This window comes from Carcharodon carcharias, chromosome 21 (genome assembly GCF_017639515.1).
Source record: "Carcharodon carcharias isolate sCarCar2 chromosome 21, sCarCar2.pri, whole genome shotgun sequence".
Classification (NCBI taxonomy): domain Eukaryota; kingdom Metazoa; phylum Chordata; class Chondrichthyes; order Lamniformes; family Lamnidae; genus Carcharodon; species Carcharodon carcharias.
The window spans coordinates 81,193,405-81,211,935 of NC_054487.1; the positions used below are offsets into that span (position 1 = coordinate 81,193,405).

Sequence of the window (18,531 nt, forward strand, 5' to 3'; positions counted from 1 at the left end):
CAGCAGCATACAGATATTACCCACTCCAGGCTCATCGTCTTCTGTCATCTTCGTCCATCAACTACACCAGTTACCACTCCCTGTGTCAATCTTCTGCTGTTGCAAAAACAGTGCTTCACTACTGAAGAAACAGGAAAGAAGAGCAGGGCAGTGGTTCGAATTTTAGATTTCTGTAGCAAAGAGACAGCATAGACATGATGAGTCAAATGACCGCATCTTGTGCTGATTCAAAGAAACTCTGAAGTTCTCCTTGAAGCGCGGCGGCATTGACATCAGTGACTGGGAGGAGCTCGCTACCAATCGTTCAAAATGGTGACAACCTGACCATCAAGCTGCGTCATACTTCGAGTCACATTGTCTTAACGATGGGGCAGAGTGGCGACAGAGAAGGAAAAAAACCGGAAACAAATCCCGCACTCCGGATCCCACTACCTTGTGGGACATCTTGCCCCAAGTGACCAAAGATCCATGGTTCGAGAATTGGTCTGTACAGTTACATGAAGACCCATGGCAGAAACTCGTGGCCCTGAGGGACAGCTGATGACAACGACAAACCCATATGTACTTCTCCTTTAAGAGAGATTGGCCCAAAGTCACAATACGCTGAAAATCAAACTTTATTTGCGTTCAAGCAAGGACAAAAAAAGTCATCCATTTAGGTGAGAGGTTATACCACTTGTTAGTGTCAAATAAACACACAGACCAAGACATTATTGTAGTCAAGTATTGTAGAAAGTAGCCTCATTTAAAAGGGCATGTTTCTAGTTAGTGATTCAAACCATTAAAAACTTGCTCAATTCCCCATGAACTGAAAAGGCAAAACTGTGAATAACTGAAGTTAAGTCTGCAGTGGTTCATCAGTGGAATTTTCAACCTGACTTAATTATATGTAATTCCTGTGACTACAGCGTAACGTACAATCACGGTGTAAAAGCTGTGTCCTTAATTCAATGAGAATTAGTTCGTGATTACATTGTGCAACTTAACACAAACATGGAAACAGAGCAAAAAAAAGTTTGACCCAATGCTCACTGAAGATAAATGGATATAGTATACTTGATTTTGTTTTAACATATCGGTGCATGATTTGACTCGATATAGAAGACTAAATGTTTGTATATATATCCAACATGGAAAACCGCAGCAATATATATTGCCTGTGAAAATCTGCTGCTTCTAAGTAACATTCATATCAGGAGTGGTTTATCATGACTATAGCAAAGATTCTTTCATTGCTACAGTAACTAAAGTTTATGCACAGAAAACGAAAACTGAGCTTATCTAAGCATTACCCAACACATGAAGGCAGCGAACATAACACTCAGTTACATATTATATAAATAAGAGGTTGTGGAAGTGTGCTACAATTTCAGAGTTCAAAAGCTCAGAGTTCTTTTCTTTTCATACATTTCCTTGAGGAAATGTTTTCTTTTTAAATTGTCAAAGATTCTCATGTTTCATAAAATGCAAGTCTAACAATCGCCTTCTGTACTATACAGCAGTGCCCTTTAACTTCAGTCTCAAAAAATAACTCAGTGCTGCATTGCAGAAGTTCCATGACAGTAACCACTCCTGTGGCCACTGGCTGTGATTGCCAATTCATTCTCATCCCAGGCAATCTCATTGCGTTTACAAGCCACAGCAAGAGAGAACCGCTTTCACCCAGCCAGTCTGGATGGGATGCCAACCCAAGCCTCAGAAAGCCTGCTCTCTTTCTCAGCTTTTGCTTGTCTTTCTTTCCTGAGGGTACATTATGGGCATTGTTCAATGCCTGGCTCCGAGCGAGTGTGAGCCTAGTCATTGTGGGGGGGGGGGCGGAAAGGAAAATCATTTTCAGCCAAGCCCCATTCTGACATGGCATTTATCCACATGCACTTTCCAACAGCAATGGTCAAGTTGGGGAACGCCGACAGATTTTACCCATTCCCTCAACCCAGAGACACCAAAGGCAAATGTGGTGCCTTACTGCTGCCTCAAATGAAACCAGCCAACACGCCCAGATTTCAACGTGAAACTTTCTGATCTGTAACTCCCACACATTGAGATTCAATTAATTATTGAGCAATGTGGGAAAAGAAGCTGGAAATTGATTGAGCTACTGGGCCCACCCCATAATGTTGGGCTGGCTCAAGAACATCCAAACCCTTGATTGTGGTGCAAGCCCTGAAAAGCAACATCTTTGACAGGAGCTACACTAATTGTTTCTATACGGAAGGCTAGTTTATTAAGGTGACTGGAGGTAGGAAACTTTAGGTTTTGTTAAATTAGTGTTTAAATTTGCATTCAGAAAAACCATTGGTTTTGATGGTATTAATTATGATTCCTATTTAAGTTACTTTGCATAAAATGTTTCCTGCATGGCAGGAAGCTGTAAACCATTGTTGCCACAATAATATAGTCAAGTTAAAAGGACGATGATCAGACAGATCCTTAGGCTTCACAATTTTCTTTCTATTCAACATTCAAAATGCGTTCAATCTCTTCAAGCCTCTTTAAGGCTGCAGCTCGCTTCTTTTCAATCTCTTTGATCTCTTTACTGGACTTTTTTTTTGTCCGTTTGTTCAGACCATTTTGGGTTTGTTTAGAGTTGCTGGGAAGCTCTATGTAACCTTCAGCAGCATCCGCTCTTTCAGGAGCTTTCCTCTGTTCACTGTCTTGCCCCTTCAGATTCGTGATGGAAGTTTTATCCTCCACTCGGTTTGTCGGATTGGTTGCCGCTGCTGAAGGTTCCAGGGGGGCTCCGTTGCCCTGAGCTGCTATCTTGCTGCGCACGATGCTCAGGTGACGATGGATGTACTCCTCATCTGGTGCCAAAGCCAAGGTCTCGGACAGGCAAGCCTCTGCCCTCGCAAGGTCCCTCTCTTCAAAGTACACTACGCACAGGTTGTGCTTCCCCTGAACGTTGGAGCGATCGATCTCCAGAATCCTCTCAAAGCACCGCTTGGCTCCTTTAATATCCTTCTTCTTGTTCATCAGAATATCTCCCTTCAGGATGAGCCCTTTAATGTGATCAGGGTGGTGATGTAGCAGGTCAGCCAGAACTGGAAGAGCTTCCAACTCCATCCCAGTCTGAGAATATAACAGCGCTAGGTTAAACAGCGCGCTGCGGAAACCTGGCTGTACCTGGATGGATTTCTTCATCCAGGATTCAGCTTCGACATTCTCCTTGTTGTCCATGGCAAGCATGCCCAGATTGAAGTACCCATTTGCGTCCCCAGGCTCCATTTCCACATAACTTAAAAAACGTTTCTTCGCCTCAGGCCTCAGGCTAGCTTCACCTGTTAAAACACAGGGAAACAGCAAATCATTTAGTGCTTTTTAGCTCTATTCATTTTCCACATTTCAATTATCTGGCTAACTCCTGTGAGAAGCGCCTGAACGCAACTAGGACAAAGACCCCTTTATCATTTATTGAACCAGAGTTGCACTGAGTACAAATCAGCCTGTGGGATATCTAGGACTGGCAACTTTTACATAATACTTACAGCAAAGAAACAGGCCATTCAGCCCAACTGGTCCATGGCAACGTTTACGCCCCACACAAGTCACCTCCCACCCCTTTCCATATAACACCATCAACATATCCCTCAATTTGGTAGAGAACACATCAGAAGCTGCAAGGTTACCTTTCACTGAATATCTCCTTTTTTGACTTAATGTAAAACAACATTGAGTGCAATACATAATTATGGCCTTAGAGAAAACCTTCCACGTGGATTAGCCTATTAAAGTTCACATTTCCACAGGTTTCTCACACCTCCCTACCTCGATCCCCTTTAAATGTTATTTTCTCACTTCCAAAGGATGTCAAAGAGACAACCTGTTTCTAGGTCTCTCTCCAACAACACAATAATCCGTCACTAGCTACACCTTGGGCCAGTGCTTTGAACAAAATGAAAGAAAAAAAATTACATTTCTAAAGTGCCTTTTCATGTCCTTGGGACATCCCAAAGTGCTTTACAATGACTGAAGTATTTCTGAAGCACAGTCAATGTTGTAATGTCAGAAACACATCGAGGTGCCACAAATGTGATGATGGCCTGCTAATTTTATTTTTACTGGTGTTAGTTGGGGATAGCTCCCCTGCTCTTCTTTGAAACTGTGCCGTGGCACCTCCCAGGGCAACCTGAGAGGCTGATGGGATCTCAGTTTCACCTCTCACCCAAAAGGTGGTACTTCCGACAGTGCAGCACTCCCTCAAGTACTGCAGTGGGACTGTCAGCCCAGATTATGTACTCAGGTCTCTAGAGTGGGACTTGAACCCACGACCTTCTGAGGCAAGGCATCCAAACTTAAGGTAAACCAAGTGAGAATATTAAAATTGAATAATAAATCCATGTCAAGTGTGTCCCATTATTTTCAATAAATGAAAAGCTTTGTGTGACGCTCAGTACCAGACAAAGGAATTGGGTATGTTTTTATTTAATTGTTCACGGGTTGTGGTCACGGCTGACAATTCCAGCACTTTTGTCCATCCTTAGCTGGCCTTGAGAAGGTGGTGATGGACAACTGAGGCCATTTCAAAGGGCAGTTAAAAGTCAACCACATTTCTGTGGATCAGAAAAAGAAAGAAAGACCTACATTTACATAGCGCTTTTCACGACCACTGGACATCTCAAAGTGCTTTACAGCCAATAAAGCGCTTTTGAAGTGTAGCCTTGTTGTTATGCAGAAAACACAGCAGCCAATCTGCATATAGCAAGCTGCCAAAATGGTAATGAGAATAAAATCAATCTTTTGTGATGTTGTTTCAGGGATAAATATTGGGCAGGACACTAAGGATAACTCCCCGGCTCCTCTTCAATATAGTGCCATGGGATCTTTTAAATCCAATAGAACAGGCAGACCGGGCCTCGTTCTAATGTCTCGTGCAAAAGACGTAACCTCAAGAGTGCAGCACACTCCCTTTACTGAACTGGAGCGTCAGTCTTGATTTTTGTGCTCAAGTCTTAGAGTTAGACTTGAACCCAGAACTTTCTGACTCAGAGTTGGGAGTATTACCCAACTGAGCCACAGCTGATACACACAAGATCAGTCCGGATAAATTCGGGTAGCCACCTTCTCTACCATCAAACAGAAGAATCCAGGGCATTCAACATATAGATTTGGGGATCAAGCTGAAATTAATCTGAACATTTACAACTTTAAAAGATATTCCAAAAACTCAATCACATTTTTGCTTTGTCTGTCTTAAGAAATATTACCGAAAGTGCATATAAAGAGCCAAGTGTGAATTACAGGAAGATAAAAAGGAGAGAAAGTTCAGTATTTATAAATAAACTTTCCAGTTTTTTTAATGCGCACACTTGTGAGTTTTTACATCTTTGGGATCAAGTTCTTGCAGCAGGTGCTTAGAATGTTTGATTCTGCTTGTCTTACGACTCCTGTGGGATTTCCACTCTATTAGAGATGGCAGCTATGAACTTTAATATTAACACGCAAAACTTGACTTTCCTAGCCATTGATAATAAACGTTAATTGTGAGTACTCAGCAGCTCTGGCAGCATCAGCGGAGAAGAAAAGAGTTGACGTTTCGAGTCCTCATGACCCTTCAACAGAACTAGGTGAATCCAAGGAAGGGGTGAGATATGAGCTGGTTTAAGATGTGGGGAGGAGAGGGGGGTGGTGGGGGGATGGTGGGGGGGTGGGGGGAGAGAGAGAGAAGTGGAGGGGGTGGTGTGGTTGTAGGGACAAACAAGCAGTGATAGAAGCAGATCATCAAAAGATGGCACAGACAACAGAACAAAAGAACACAGAGGTGTTAAAGTTGGTGATATTATCTAAACGAATGTGCTAATTAAGAATGGATGGTAGGGCACTCAAGGTTTTGCTCTAGTGGGGGTGGGGGAGCATAAAAGATTTAAAAATATTTTAAAATAATGGAAATAGGTGGGAAAAGAACAATTTATATAATTTATTGGAAAAAACAAAAGGAAGGGGGAAGAATCAGAAAGGGGGTGGGGATGGAGGAGGGAGCTCAAGACCTAAAGTTGTTGAATTCAATATTCAGTCCAGAAGGCTGTAAGGTGCCTAGTCGGAAGATGAGGTGTTGTTCCTCCAGTTTGCGTTGGGCTTCACTGGAACAATGCAGCAAGCCAAGGACAGACATGTGGGCAAGAGAGCAGGGTGGAGTGTTAAAATGGCAAGCGACAGGGAGGTTTGGGTCATTCTTGCAGACAGACCGCAGGTGTTCTGCAAAGCGATCGCCCAGTTTACGTTTGGTCTCTCCAATGTAGAGGAGACCACATTGGGAGCAACGAATGCAGTAAACTAAGTTGGGGGAAATGCAAGTGAAATGCTGCTTCACTTGAAAGGAGTGTTTGGGCCCTTGGACGGTGAGGAGAGAGGAAGTGAAGGGGCAGGTGTTATATCTTTTGCGTGGTCATGAGGTGGTGCCATAGGAGGTGTATGGGGTGATGGAAGAGTGGACCAGGGTGTCCCGGAGGGAACGATTCCTACGGAATGCTGACAGGGGGGGTGAAGGGAAGATGTGTTTGGTGGTGGCATCATGCTGGAGTTGGCGGAAATGGTGGAGGATGATCCTTTGAATGCGGAGGCAGGTGGGGTGATAAGTGAGGACAAGGGGGACCCTATCATGTTTCTAGGAGGGAGGAGAAGGCGTGAGGGCCGGACACGGTTGAGGGTCCTGTCAACGACCGTGGGTGGAAAACCTCGGTTAAGGAAGAAGGAGGACATGTCAGAGGAACTGTTTTTGAAGGTAGCATCATTGGAACAGATGCGACGGAGGCGAAGGAACTGAGAGAATGGGATGGAGTCCTTACAGGAAGCTGGGTGTGAGGAGCTGTAGTCGAGGTTTGTAATGGATATTGGTGGACAGTCTATCACCAGAGATTGAGACAGAGAGGTCAAGGAAGGGAAGGGAAGTGTCAGAGATGGACCACGTGAAAATGATCCCCACTCCATCTTCCAATCCCAGCTCCAGCCGTGTATTCACTATACCCCCTGACCTTCCCCTCTCCGATGCTGAACGTTCAGTGCTCAGCAAAGGACTTAGTTTCATACCCTTACGCCCTCACCTCAATGAATTTCAGGCTCGGCATGATGCTGAACTCTTCCGCCGTCTTCGTCTCTGGGCTCACTTCTTTGGGCAGGAGTCCTCTCTCCGTTCAACGGATCCTGTCACCCACCTCCAATATTCTCCCTCCACCTGAACCCCTCCCTCTGGATTCTTACCTTCTCTTGATCTTTTCATTGAGAACTGTCGGCGCGACATTAGTCGTCTCAATTTCTCTGCTCTTCTCACCCATTCTAATTTCTCTCTCTCTGAACTTACTGCACTCCATTCTCTCAGGTCCAAGCCTGACATTGTCATCAAACCCGCTGACAAGGGTGGTGCTGTTGTTGTCTGGCACACTGACCTCTACCTCGCAGAGGCTGAGCGTTAACTCGCAGACATTTCCTCCTACCTCTCCCTGGACCATGACCCCACCACTGAACATCAAGCCATTGTTTTCAGGACTGTCACTGACCTCATCTCCTCTGGGGATCTTCCTCCCACAGCTTCCAACCTGATAGTCGCCCAACCTCAGACGGCCCACTTCTACCTCCTACCCAAAATCCACAAACAGAACTGTCCTGGTAGACCGATCGTGTCAGCTTGCTCCTGCCCCACAGAACTCATTTCTCGTTATCTTGACTCCCTTCTCTCTCCCCTTGTCCAGTCCCTTCCCACCTACATCCGTGATTCCTCTGACACCTTACGTCACATCAACAATTTCCAGTTCCCTGGCCCCAACCACTTCCTCTTCACCATGGACGTCCAATCCCTCTACACCTCCATCCCCCACCAGGATGGTCTGAGGGCCCTTAGTTTCTTCCTCGAACAGAGGCCCAAACAATCCCCATCCACCACTACTCTCCTCCATCTGGCTGAACTTGTTCTCACACTGGACAATTTCTCCTTCAACCCCTCTCACTTCCTCCAAATAAAAGGTGTGGCTATGGGTACCCGCATGGGCCCCAGGTATGCCTGTCTCTTTATGGGGTATGTGGAACATTCCTTGTTCCAGTCCTACTCCAGCCCCCTTCCACAACTCTTTCTCCAATACATCAATGATTACTGTGATGCTGCTTCATGCTCTTGTCGGGACTTGGAAAAATTTATTAATTTTGCTTCCAATCTCCACCCCTCCATCTTTGACACTTCCCTTCCCTTCCTTGACCTCTCTGTCTCAATCTCTGGTGATAGACTGTCCACCAATATCCATTACAAACCTACCGACTCCCACAGCTACCTCAACTACAGCTCCTCACACCCCGCTTCCTGTAAGGACTCCATCCCATTCTCTCAGTTCCTTCGCCTCCGTCGCATCTGTTCCGATGATGCTGCCTTCAAAAACAGTACCTCTGACATGTCCTCCTTCTTCCTTAACCGAGGTTTTCCACCCACGGTCGTTGACAGGACGCTCAACCATGTCCGGCCCATCTCCCGCGCATCTGCCCTCACGCCTTCTCCCCCCTCCCAGAAACATGATAGGGTCCCCCTTGTCCTCACTTATCACCCCACCAGCCTCCGCATTCAAAGGATCATCCTCCGCCATTTCCGCCAACTCCAGCATGATGCCACCACCAAACACATCTTCCCTTCACCCCCCCCCGTCGGCATTCCGTAGGGATCGTTCCCTCTGGGACACCCTGGTCCACTCCTCCATTCAACAACTTTAGGTCTTGAGCTCCCTCCTCCACCCCCTTTCTGTTTCTTCCCCCTTCCTTTTGTTTTTTCCAATAAATTATATAAATTTTTCTTTTCCCACCTATTTCCATTATTTTAAAATATTTTTAAATCTTTTATGCTCTCCCCACCCCCACTAGAGCTATACCTTGAGTGCCCTACCATCCATTCTTAATTAGCACATTCGTTTAGATAATAACACCAACTTTAACACCTGTGTTCTTTTGTTCTGCTGTCTGTGACATCTTTTGATGATCTGCTTCTATCACTGCTTGTTTGTCCCTACAACCACACCACCCCCTCCACTTCTCTCTCTCTCCCCCCACCCCAGCCCACACACACCTTAAACCAGCTTATATTTCACCTCTTCCTTGGATTCACCTTGTTCTGTTGAAGGGTCATGAGGACTCGAAACGTCAACTCTTTTCTTCTCCGCCAATGCTACTAGACCTGCTGAGTTTTTCCAGGTAATTCTGTTTTTGTTTTGGATTTCCAGCATCCGCAGTTTTTTTGTTTTTAATTGTGATTATTCAGACTTAACAACTGGCATCTCTCAAAATCTGACAGGTCCCGAGGAGAAAGGTTGAAATCAGCCTTAGACTTATCACACAGGTTTTTTTACATTCTACACTTAAGCAAAGATTAGTTTTAAGGAAAATTTGCCACTTTACCTGATTCTTGCATTAACAGACCCGAGTTAAACAGTGCCAGCTTGTGGTTAGAACTGATTTCTAGAGCTTGATTGAAATGCTTCAAGGCTTCAGATGGATCTTTGAGCTCAATGTACACAATCGCCAAATTGTACCAGAGGTCAGCGTTGGTCTTGTCCAGTTCCAGGGCTCTTATGTAGGCATCCCTGGCCTCCAGAGGCCTGTCCATCTTCAGAAGCAACTCACCCCTGAGAATTAAGCATCAAGAGCTTAGCAAACATCGCAATTCTGAATTGCAAATAAGGCATTAAATATTTCCTGCCATCTTGAGCAGTGATGATAAAAAGAAAGAAAACTTGCATTTATATAGCACCTTTCATACTCTCAGGGGGTTTTACAGCCACTGAAGTGCTTTGGACATATAATCACTGTGGTAATGTAGGCAAGGTGGCAGCCAAATTGTGAAAAGGAAGGTGCCACAAACAGCTATGATAGTGACTATATAACCTATTAAATGTTGCCTGAGTAATAATCATTGGCACAGGACACAGAGGAGAATTCTCCTGTTCTTCCCCAAATAGTGTCAAGGGATCTTTTAAGTCCACCCAAGAGGGCAGATGAGGTCTTGGTGTTGCCAGCAGCTCCTCTGAAAGATGTCATCTTCAACAATGCAGCATTTCCTCAGTAATGCATTGGGTGCGTCAGCCTTCATTATATGGTCAAGTCTCTGTAGTTGAGCGTGAACACACAACAATTTGACTTGGAGGGAAGAGTGCTATCCAGAGCCACAGACGACATTGTTTATTGTGGTCTGTGGAATTGTCTCCTGAACCTAGCTGACAATTTCTTACAAAGCTTTTAATATTTTTAACTGAGCTCAGTGACAGCTGATGCTGACCCATGTCTGGATGGGATGGACCTAATGACACTGGTGGTCCTACCATCCATTTTCATACATTGGTACATAAGCTTCAAAGAAAACATTCTGCCCCTAACCAATCTGAAACTATCTGAATACTCGGTACATCTACTCTTCAGATGGATTGTGTAGTACTGATCTGCCTAAGGGTAGGTCCTCTGCTCACTTCGTCTTGCTGTCTTGCACTTATCTCTTCAGTTGCTCATTGGAGCCTTCCATTTTCAATTTCAAGTTGTCTGAAATCATCATTCTCTTTCTCCCTCTTGCTCTACATCCAACTCATCTTCCTTCAATCACCTCCTTCAGCAAGTTCTCACGCCTGAGAATATGGGCCAATCCAACCCTGTTGCCTTTTCTTGATGACATTTATGAACAATTATTCCCCTTCCACCATCCTGAGAACTTTCTTATTGCTCTTGTGTTCTTTCCAGTTGACCCACTCCATCCTTCTCCTGAACCATTTTTCATAACTTTCTAGTCTTTGGATTAAATAGTACACACAAAGTGATTGTTTGACTCAGATAACTAACCTGCATTTTTTTAAAACTAGAAATATGATAATATTGAACTGTTGTTACCAAGATAAAGATACTAAATTAAATGAAAGTCAGCAGTACTTATGAAGCACATTATCAAATGACAGCACATTGTTCAATCATAAGCAGCTTTAGATTCCTAGGAAATCTTAAAAGCCTCTGAAACATCAAAAGCCCACTGTGACAATACAGACCTGCATTTGTTAAAGGAAAAAAACATTTGGAACAATAAGTATCCACAAGTGTGTAGTAAAAAGAAAGGCCTGTGTAATCGTAAAATCCTTAAGCTGCTGTATTCATTTTGGCTTTTACCTATACTTCTGTTTCACTGAATGTAGCGCTTTTCTTAGAACTTTTTTTCCTTGTTAAAACGTGGTTCCTACATGTCCTACATAAACACAAGTTCATAACAGTTAAACCCAAAGCCCCATTGGTGCTGCGCCCGTAAGACACATGAGCTCTAGCGTAGCCTGTCCTACTAATCTCACCTGGCGATCATTTCAAGAAGCCTCCCTTACAGTAGGCAAAGATATCAATAGAAATTACTGGACTGGCAAATCAGAGGACACAATTTCAAATTCCACCATGGCAGCTATGAGAATTTGAATTCAGTTTTTAAACAATCCCAGTAACAAGTGGTATCAGTAAAAGCGACCATTGTGCTGTCAGACTGCAGCGAAAACCCAACTGGGTCACTAACATCCTTTAGGGAAGGAAACCAGCCATCCTTACACGGTCTGGGCTGCTGGTGACTCCAGTTCCACATCAACTTGATGGACGCTTAACTTCCCTCTGAAGTAGCCTAGCAAGTCTTTCAGTTGCATCAAACTGCTTGCTGTGGTTCAAATAAGCAGCCCACCACACCTCCTCAGGGCAACTAGGGATGGACATAAAACAGCCTTGCCAGCAATGCCCACATCATAAAAATGAAACAGAAAATAAAGATTCTCCGATAGGCTAAGAAATGATCAAACAGGTTTTCAAGATGATGAGAGATTTTGCTGGAGTAGAGAAAAACTATTCCCTTTCATAAGTAAGTCATCAACCAGAGGTCATAGGTTTAAAACCACTGGGAAAAGATTTAGGGAGAAGATGCTGAAATTTATTTTCACTTAGAGTGATCCAGATCCCAACAATTCTATCTGAATAGATATGGTGCCATAAATTTAACAGGACAGATACTTAAGGATGAGGAACTTACTGGGTTATGGTAAAAAAATAAGGACTAAGCACAGCTGCTCTTTCAAAGCACCAGCACAAACGCAATGGGCTCAACAGCCTCCTTCAGGACTGCACGTTGGAATGATTTGATACCTGTTGATGTATGCCTGTTTAAAATCAGGTCTCATACTGATCGCTTGGCGGTATAGTTGGTCAGCCTCCTCCAACCGAGATTCATTCCCTCGAATCAAATTTGCGAGATTGATGTAAACATTTAGGTGATTGGGTGCGACGCGTGCTGCATACTTCTTTCCTGGTATAACCTTGCTCGAAAAAGAAAATGTGCAAAAGTTCACACAGAGACAAATGTCAGTTGTGGAGTAGGTTTTTCAACTGTGTTATATGCAAATTATGGAGCTGGCATTCCAATATAAATTAGGACATTTCAATGCATAGCAGTAACTTGTTCTTGCATAGTCTTTGCACACTGGGTTCCTCTTTAAACTCTCTGACTACACACACAGAGCATGAGCACCTCAAGCACACAGATCAGGAAAGACACACAAACCGAGAGGCACGCACAGACATGTAGGTCCGGTGGGAGGGGTGAGGCAGGGATGGATGAGAGAGAGAGCGAGCGCGAGGGAGGCAGGGAGAGAGAGCGAGCGCGAGGGAGGCAGGGAGAGAGAGCGAGCGCGAGGGAGGCAGGGAGAGAGAGCGAGCGCGAGGGAGGCAGGGAGAGAGAGCGAGCGCGAGGGAGGCAGGGAGAGAGAGCGAGCGCGAGGGAGGCAGGGAGAGAGAGCGAGCGCGAGGGAGGCAGGGAGAGAGAGCGAGCGCGAGGGAGGCAGGGAGAGAGAGCGAGCGCGAGGGAGGCAGGGAGAGAGAGCGAGCGCGAGGGAGGCAGGGAGAGAGAGCGAGCGCGAGGGAGGCAGGGAGAGAGAGCGAGCGCGAGGGAGGCAGGGAGAGAGAGCGAGCGCGAGGGAGGCAGGGAGAGAGAGCGAGCGCGAGGGAGGCAGGGAGAGAGAGCGAGCGCGAGGGAGGCAGGGAGAGAGAGCGAGCGCGAGGGAGGCAGGGAGAGAGAGCGAGCGCGAGGGAGGCAGGGAGAGAGAGCGAGCGCGAGGGAGGCAGGGAGAGAGAGCGAGCGCGAGGGAGGCAGGGAGAGAGAGCGAGCGCGAGGGAGGCAGGGAGAGAGAGCGAGCGCGAGGGAGGCAGGGAGAGAGAGAGCGAGCGCGAGGGAGGCAGGGAGAGAGAGCGAGCGCGAGGGAGGCAGGGAGAGAGAGCGAGCGCGAGGGAGGCAGGGAGAGAGAGCGAGCGCGAGGGAGGCAGGGAGAGAGAGCGAGCGCGAGGGAGGCAGGGAGAGAGAGCGAGCGCGAGGGAGGCAGGGAGAGCGAGCGCGAGGGAGGCAGGGAGAGAGAGCGAGCGCGAGGGAGGCAGGGAGAGAGAGAGAGAGCGAGCGCGAGGGAGGCAGGGAGAGAGAGAGAGCGAGCGCGAGGGAGGCAGGGAGAGAGAGAGAGCGAGCGCGAGGGAAGCAGGGAGAGAGAGCGAGCGCGAGGGAGGCAGGGAGAGAGAGCGAGCGCGAGGGAGGCAGGGAGAGAGAGCGAGCGCGAGGGAGGCAGGGAGAGAGAGCGAGCGCGAGGGAGGCAGGGAGAGAGAGCGAGCGCGAGGGAGGCAGGGAGAGAGAGCGAGCGCGAGGGAGGCAGGGAGAGAGAGCGAGCGCGAGGGAGGCAGGGAGAGAGAGCGAGCGCGAGGGAGGCAGGGAGAGAGAGCGAGCGCGAGGGAGGCAGGGAGAGAGAGCGAGCGCGAGGGAGGCAGGGAGAGAGAGCGAGCGCGAGGGAGGCAGGGAGAGAGAGCGAGCGCGAGGGAGGCAGGGAGAGAGAGCGCGAGGGAGGCAGGGAGAGAGAGCGAGCGCGAGGGAGGCAGGGAGAGAGAGCGAGCGCGAGGGAGGCAGGGAGAGAGAGCGAGCGCGAGGGAGGCAGGGAGAGAGAGCGAGCGCGAGGGAGGCAGGGAGAGAGCGCGAGCGCGAGCGTGAGGGAGGCAGGGAGAGAGAGCGAGCGCGAGGGAGGCAGGGAGAGCGAGGGGGGTGGGAAGAGAGAGAGAGGGAGGGGAATAGAGAGGGGCCGAGAGGGATAGAGAGAGAGGGAGAGGCCAAGAGGGCTCGTAAGTTTGGAGGGCAGAGGAAACACAGCTAGCTAAGAGAGAAGTGAGTTTATATTTCAATGCTGAGGAATAAGACAGACAAGCTGAGGGCACAGTTAGGCACGTAGCTATGACCGAGACTTGGCTAAAAGGAGGACAGGATTGGCAGCTCAACACTCGTGGTTATAGGGTATTCAGACAAGATAGAGGATGGTTATCATCTGCAAATTTTGAAATCATGCCCTGAGCATCACAGTCTAGGTCATTAATATATAGCAGGAAGAGCAAGGGTCTCAACACCGAACTCCACTACAAACCTTCCTCTAATCTGAAAAACAACTCTGTTTCTGGTCACCTAGACAATTTCTTATCCAAGTGCCTGCTTTCCCTTTTTATTCCATGAGCTAGAATTTTGCTCACAAGTCTGTTCTGTGGCACTGTATCAAATGCCTTTTGGAAATCCACACACACCACATCAACAGTGTTGCCCTCATCATCCATTACCTTCACAAAATACTCCAGCAAGTTAATTAAACATGAATTTCCCTTAATGTATCCATGCTGGTGTTCCTTAATTATCCTACACTTGTCTAAATGACTATTGATTTTGTCCCAAACTATAGTTTCCAGAAGTTTCCTACCATCAAACTGACTGGTCTGTAGTTGCCGGCTTTATCCTTGCACCCCTTTTTTGAACAAGGGTGTAACATTCACAGTTCTCCAGTCCTCCGGCACCACCCCTGTATCTAAGGAAGACTGGAAGATTATCACTCGAGCCTCTGCAATTTCCACTCTCACTTCCCTCAGTACCCATGGATGCATCTCAACCGGCCCTGGTACCTTATCTTTTTTAAGTAAAGGTAGCCTTTCTAACACCTCCTCCTTCTCAATTGTAAATTCTTCTTGTGGTACCAGTCACCTCCTCTCCCACCTCAGCCTAGGTAGCATCTTCTTCCTTTGTAAAGACAGATGCAGAGTACCCGTTTAATGCCTCCTTTATCCCTCCTGCCTCCACGTGCAAGTCCCCGCTTCTTTTTTAATCCCTAATCGGCCTTACTTTTTTTTACCACCCTTTTCTTATTTATATGCTTATAGAAGGCCTTGGGAATTCCTTTTATGTTAGCTACCAGCCTCTTTTCATGCCCTCGCCTGGCTTTTGTTCATTTCTTCACTTCTCTTCCAGTCAGACGGGGAGACAGATTGAGTGAGTGGCAAAAACTACGGCGAGTGGAGTTCAACGTGGTGATGCGCAGACTGAGGTCATCCAATTTCAACACAAGACGCATCCAAGTACTTTCAACAGTGAGAAACTAGAAACTAGAGGAGCAGAGAGATTTGACTGCTCAAGTGCATGTCATTAAAAGCTCGTAGGTATAAATTGTAACTGAAAAAGCTAATGGAGTGTTGGCCTTTATTACAAGGAGCTTGAAATAAAGTTATGCTTCAGTTGTATACAGTCTTTGTCAGATCCCGTCTAAAGTACTGCAGCTGGTTTTGGGCACTGCATTTTAGAAAGAATATACTGACATTGGAAGGGATACACTGTGGTTTCAACTAGAATGATCTCAGGGCTTAGAGGATTAAGTTATGAAGACAAATTGCGTTAACTTAGCGTGAAGTCCCTGGAATGTTTTTTTAATTCGTTCATGGGACGTGGGTGTCACCAGTTAGGCCAGCAGTTATTGCCCATCCGTAATTACCCTTGAGAAGGTTGTTGTGAGCTGCCTTCTCAAACTGCTGCAGTCCATGTAGTGTAGCTACATCCACAGTGCTGTTAGGGATGGAGTCCAGGATTTTGACCCAGCGACAGTGAAGGAATGGCGATATATTTCCAAGTCAGGAGGCTGAGTAGTTTGGGGGGAAACTTCCAGGTGGTGGTGTTCCCATCTGTCTGCTGACCTCGTATTCTCGTATTCTAGGTGGTAGTGGTCGTGGGTTTGTAAGGCGCTGTCTAAGGAGGCTTGTGAGTTTCCTGCAGTGCATCTTGTAGATGGTACCAGTGTTGCCACTGTATGTTGGTGGTGAAAGGAATGAATGTTTGTGGATGGGGTGCATATCAAGCAGTCCTGGATAGTGTCGAGCTTCTTGAGTGTTGTGGGAACTGCACTCATTCAGGCAAGTGGAGAGTATTCCAGCATATTCCTGAATTGAGCCTTGGAGATGGTCATTTCTTGACATTTGTATGGTGCAAATGTTACTTGCTGTTCATCAGCCCAAGCCTGGATACTGTCCAGGTCTTGCTGCATTTGGACATGGATTGCTTCAGTATTTCTGAGTATAAGAGATTAAGGGGTGAATTGATCTAGGCGATTTAAATGTTAAAACGAATTGATGGGTAGCTACAAAGAAACTATTTCCTCTGGTGAGGAAATCAGGACTAAAGATAAATGACATTGAAATTAATGGCCAGGCCATTCAAGGCTAAAATAAGGCAGCTCTTTTTCACACAAAGGGTGTCAGGAATGTGGAGCTCTGTTCCCTAAAAAGCTGTGGATGCTGGAGGGGACAATTGGAGCTGGAAGACTGAGATAGATTTGTATTGGGACAAAGAGCAAAGGCAGGAAAATGGAGTTGAAGCGCAAGTCAACTATGATCGAATTCAATGACGGATCAGTTCTGAGGGGGCTGACTGTCCCACTCTTGATCCTTATGTTCTAATAAAAATAATTTTATAGATATGTTAGCCCTGATAATTGTTAAGCAGACTTTTTATAAATAGCTATTGATTAGTCAATTGTGTGAAAATAAAATGCAGTTAAAATTAACTTCCGACGTCCCTCACATTTCTGAAATGGGTTATGAAATTGCAAGGCCCTGCAGTACGAGCCTGGAGTGACCAGGGAGAACCCATGTCTTTTATTCCTGGAAATACAGTGAATATCGAAATAAAATGACTCTCCATTATGTGATTTGCCTAACACAAATCAGTTTGCCAGGAGGCCTCCTTCAATTTGTAAAAGCTCAACATACCTGTGGCATAAGTGATTTTGCCAGCATGTAGGCATCTTCTGCTTCTTTGGTTTTGTTCAGGTTTTTATATGTTCTTCCAACATTCATATGGGCCCCAATATCATCTTTGCGTTATGAACAATTAGGAAACAATAAAACGCACAAAATTGTGTTAGCAGAATAAATCCAATGTTCGACTGTCTTTACACTCATCCAATCTGAAATGCATCAAAAGCATGACCAATGTTTCAGTTCAAGCGACCCTAATGCACTTTGGATGTTCAAGTAATTCTGAATACTAAAGCAATATTGTCATTCCAATGGCAACAGCCCTGAAATATGCGCAACATTATGAGTGATGGCCTGACAAATTCCAGCTCCCAAAATAATAGATCAGGAAACAGAAAAACAGCTAGGCTTAAATATAGCAATGTGCAATGAAGGAACGCCCTTGGCTCATATGGTTATTTGTAGTGAACTTGTGACCTGTTTCAGATCTTCTATTTATACAAGATGGCAAAGTTTAAAAAAAATCACACGGTTGCCTATTAGGTTTTTTTTATTCATTCACAGAATGTGGGCGTCACTGGCTGGGCCAGCATTTATTGCCCATCACTAGTTGCCCTTGAGAAGACAGTGGGTGATGAGCTGCCTTCCTGAACTGCTGCCGTCCATGTAACGTGTCTACACCCACAGTGCTGTTAGGAAAGGAGCTCCAGGATTTTGACCCAATGACTGTGAAGGATATATTTCAGGTGGTGGTGGTCCCATCTATCTGCTGCCCTCGTCCTTTGAGATGGTTGTGGTCGTGGGTTTGGAAGGTGTTGTCGAAGGACCCTTGGTGAATTCCTGCAGTGCATCTTGTAGATAGCACAGGCTGCTGCTAATGTGCGTCGGTGGTAGAGGGAGTGAATGTGTGGATGTGGTGCCAATCAAGAGGGTTGCTTTGTCCTGGACGGTGTCAAGCTTCTTGAGGTTGTGGAAGCTGCACTCATCCAAGCAAGTGGGAAGTATTCCATCAGACTCCTGACTTGTGCCTTGTAGATGGTGGACAGGCTTTGGGGAGTCAGGAGGTGAGTTACTCATTGCATGATTTCTAGCCTCTGACCTGTTCTTGTAGCCACAATATTTATATGGCTAGTCCAGTTCAGTTTCTGGTCAATGATAACCCCCACATGTTCCTTCCCCAACATAATTGTGGGTGTACCTACACCACATGGACTACAACGGTTCAAGAAGGCAGCTCACCATTACCTTCTCAAGGGCAACTAGGGATGGGTAATTAATGCTGACCCAGCGAGCGAAGACCACATCCCGTGAATGAATAAAAGAAAATGTTGATAGTGGAGAATTCAGTGATGGTAATGCCATTGAACATCAAGGGGTGATGGTTGGATTCTCTCTTGTTGGAGATGGTCATTGCCTGACACTTGTGTGGCGTGAATGTTAGCTGCCACTTGTCAGCCCAAGCCTGGATATTGTCCACGT

General features: G+C 46.2%; 1 protein-coding gene across 2 annotated transcripts in view; it reads right to left on the minus strand.

Moving 5' to 3' along the window:
* Positions 1-599: 599 nt before the first annotated feature.
* Positions 600-18,531, minus strand: part of tmtc3 (transmembrane O-mannosyltransferase targeting cadherins 3) — an 82,803-nt gene continuing 64,871 nt past the window's right edge. For both annotated transcript variants that reach the window (XM_041216248.1, XM_041216247.1), the window contains exons 11-14: positions 17,065-17,168; positions 12,112-12,281; positions 9,364-9,590; positions 600-3,278 (exon numbers count right to left, since the gene is read on the minus strand). In XM_041216248.1, the coding sequence (XP_041072182.1) occupies positions 2,452-3,278; positions 9,364-9,590; positions 12,112-12,281; positions 17,065-17,168 (1,328 nt within the window). In that variant the 3' untranslated portion in view covers positions 600-2,451. The remainder of the gene's footprint in view (positions 3,279-9,363; positions 9,591-12,111; positions 12,282-17,064; positions 17,169-18,531) is intronic.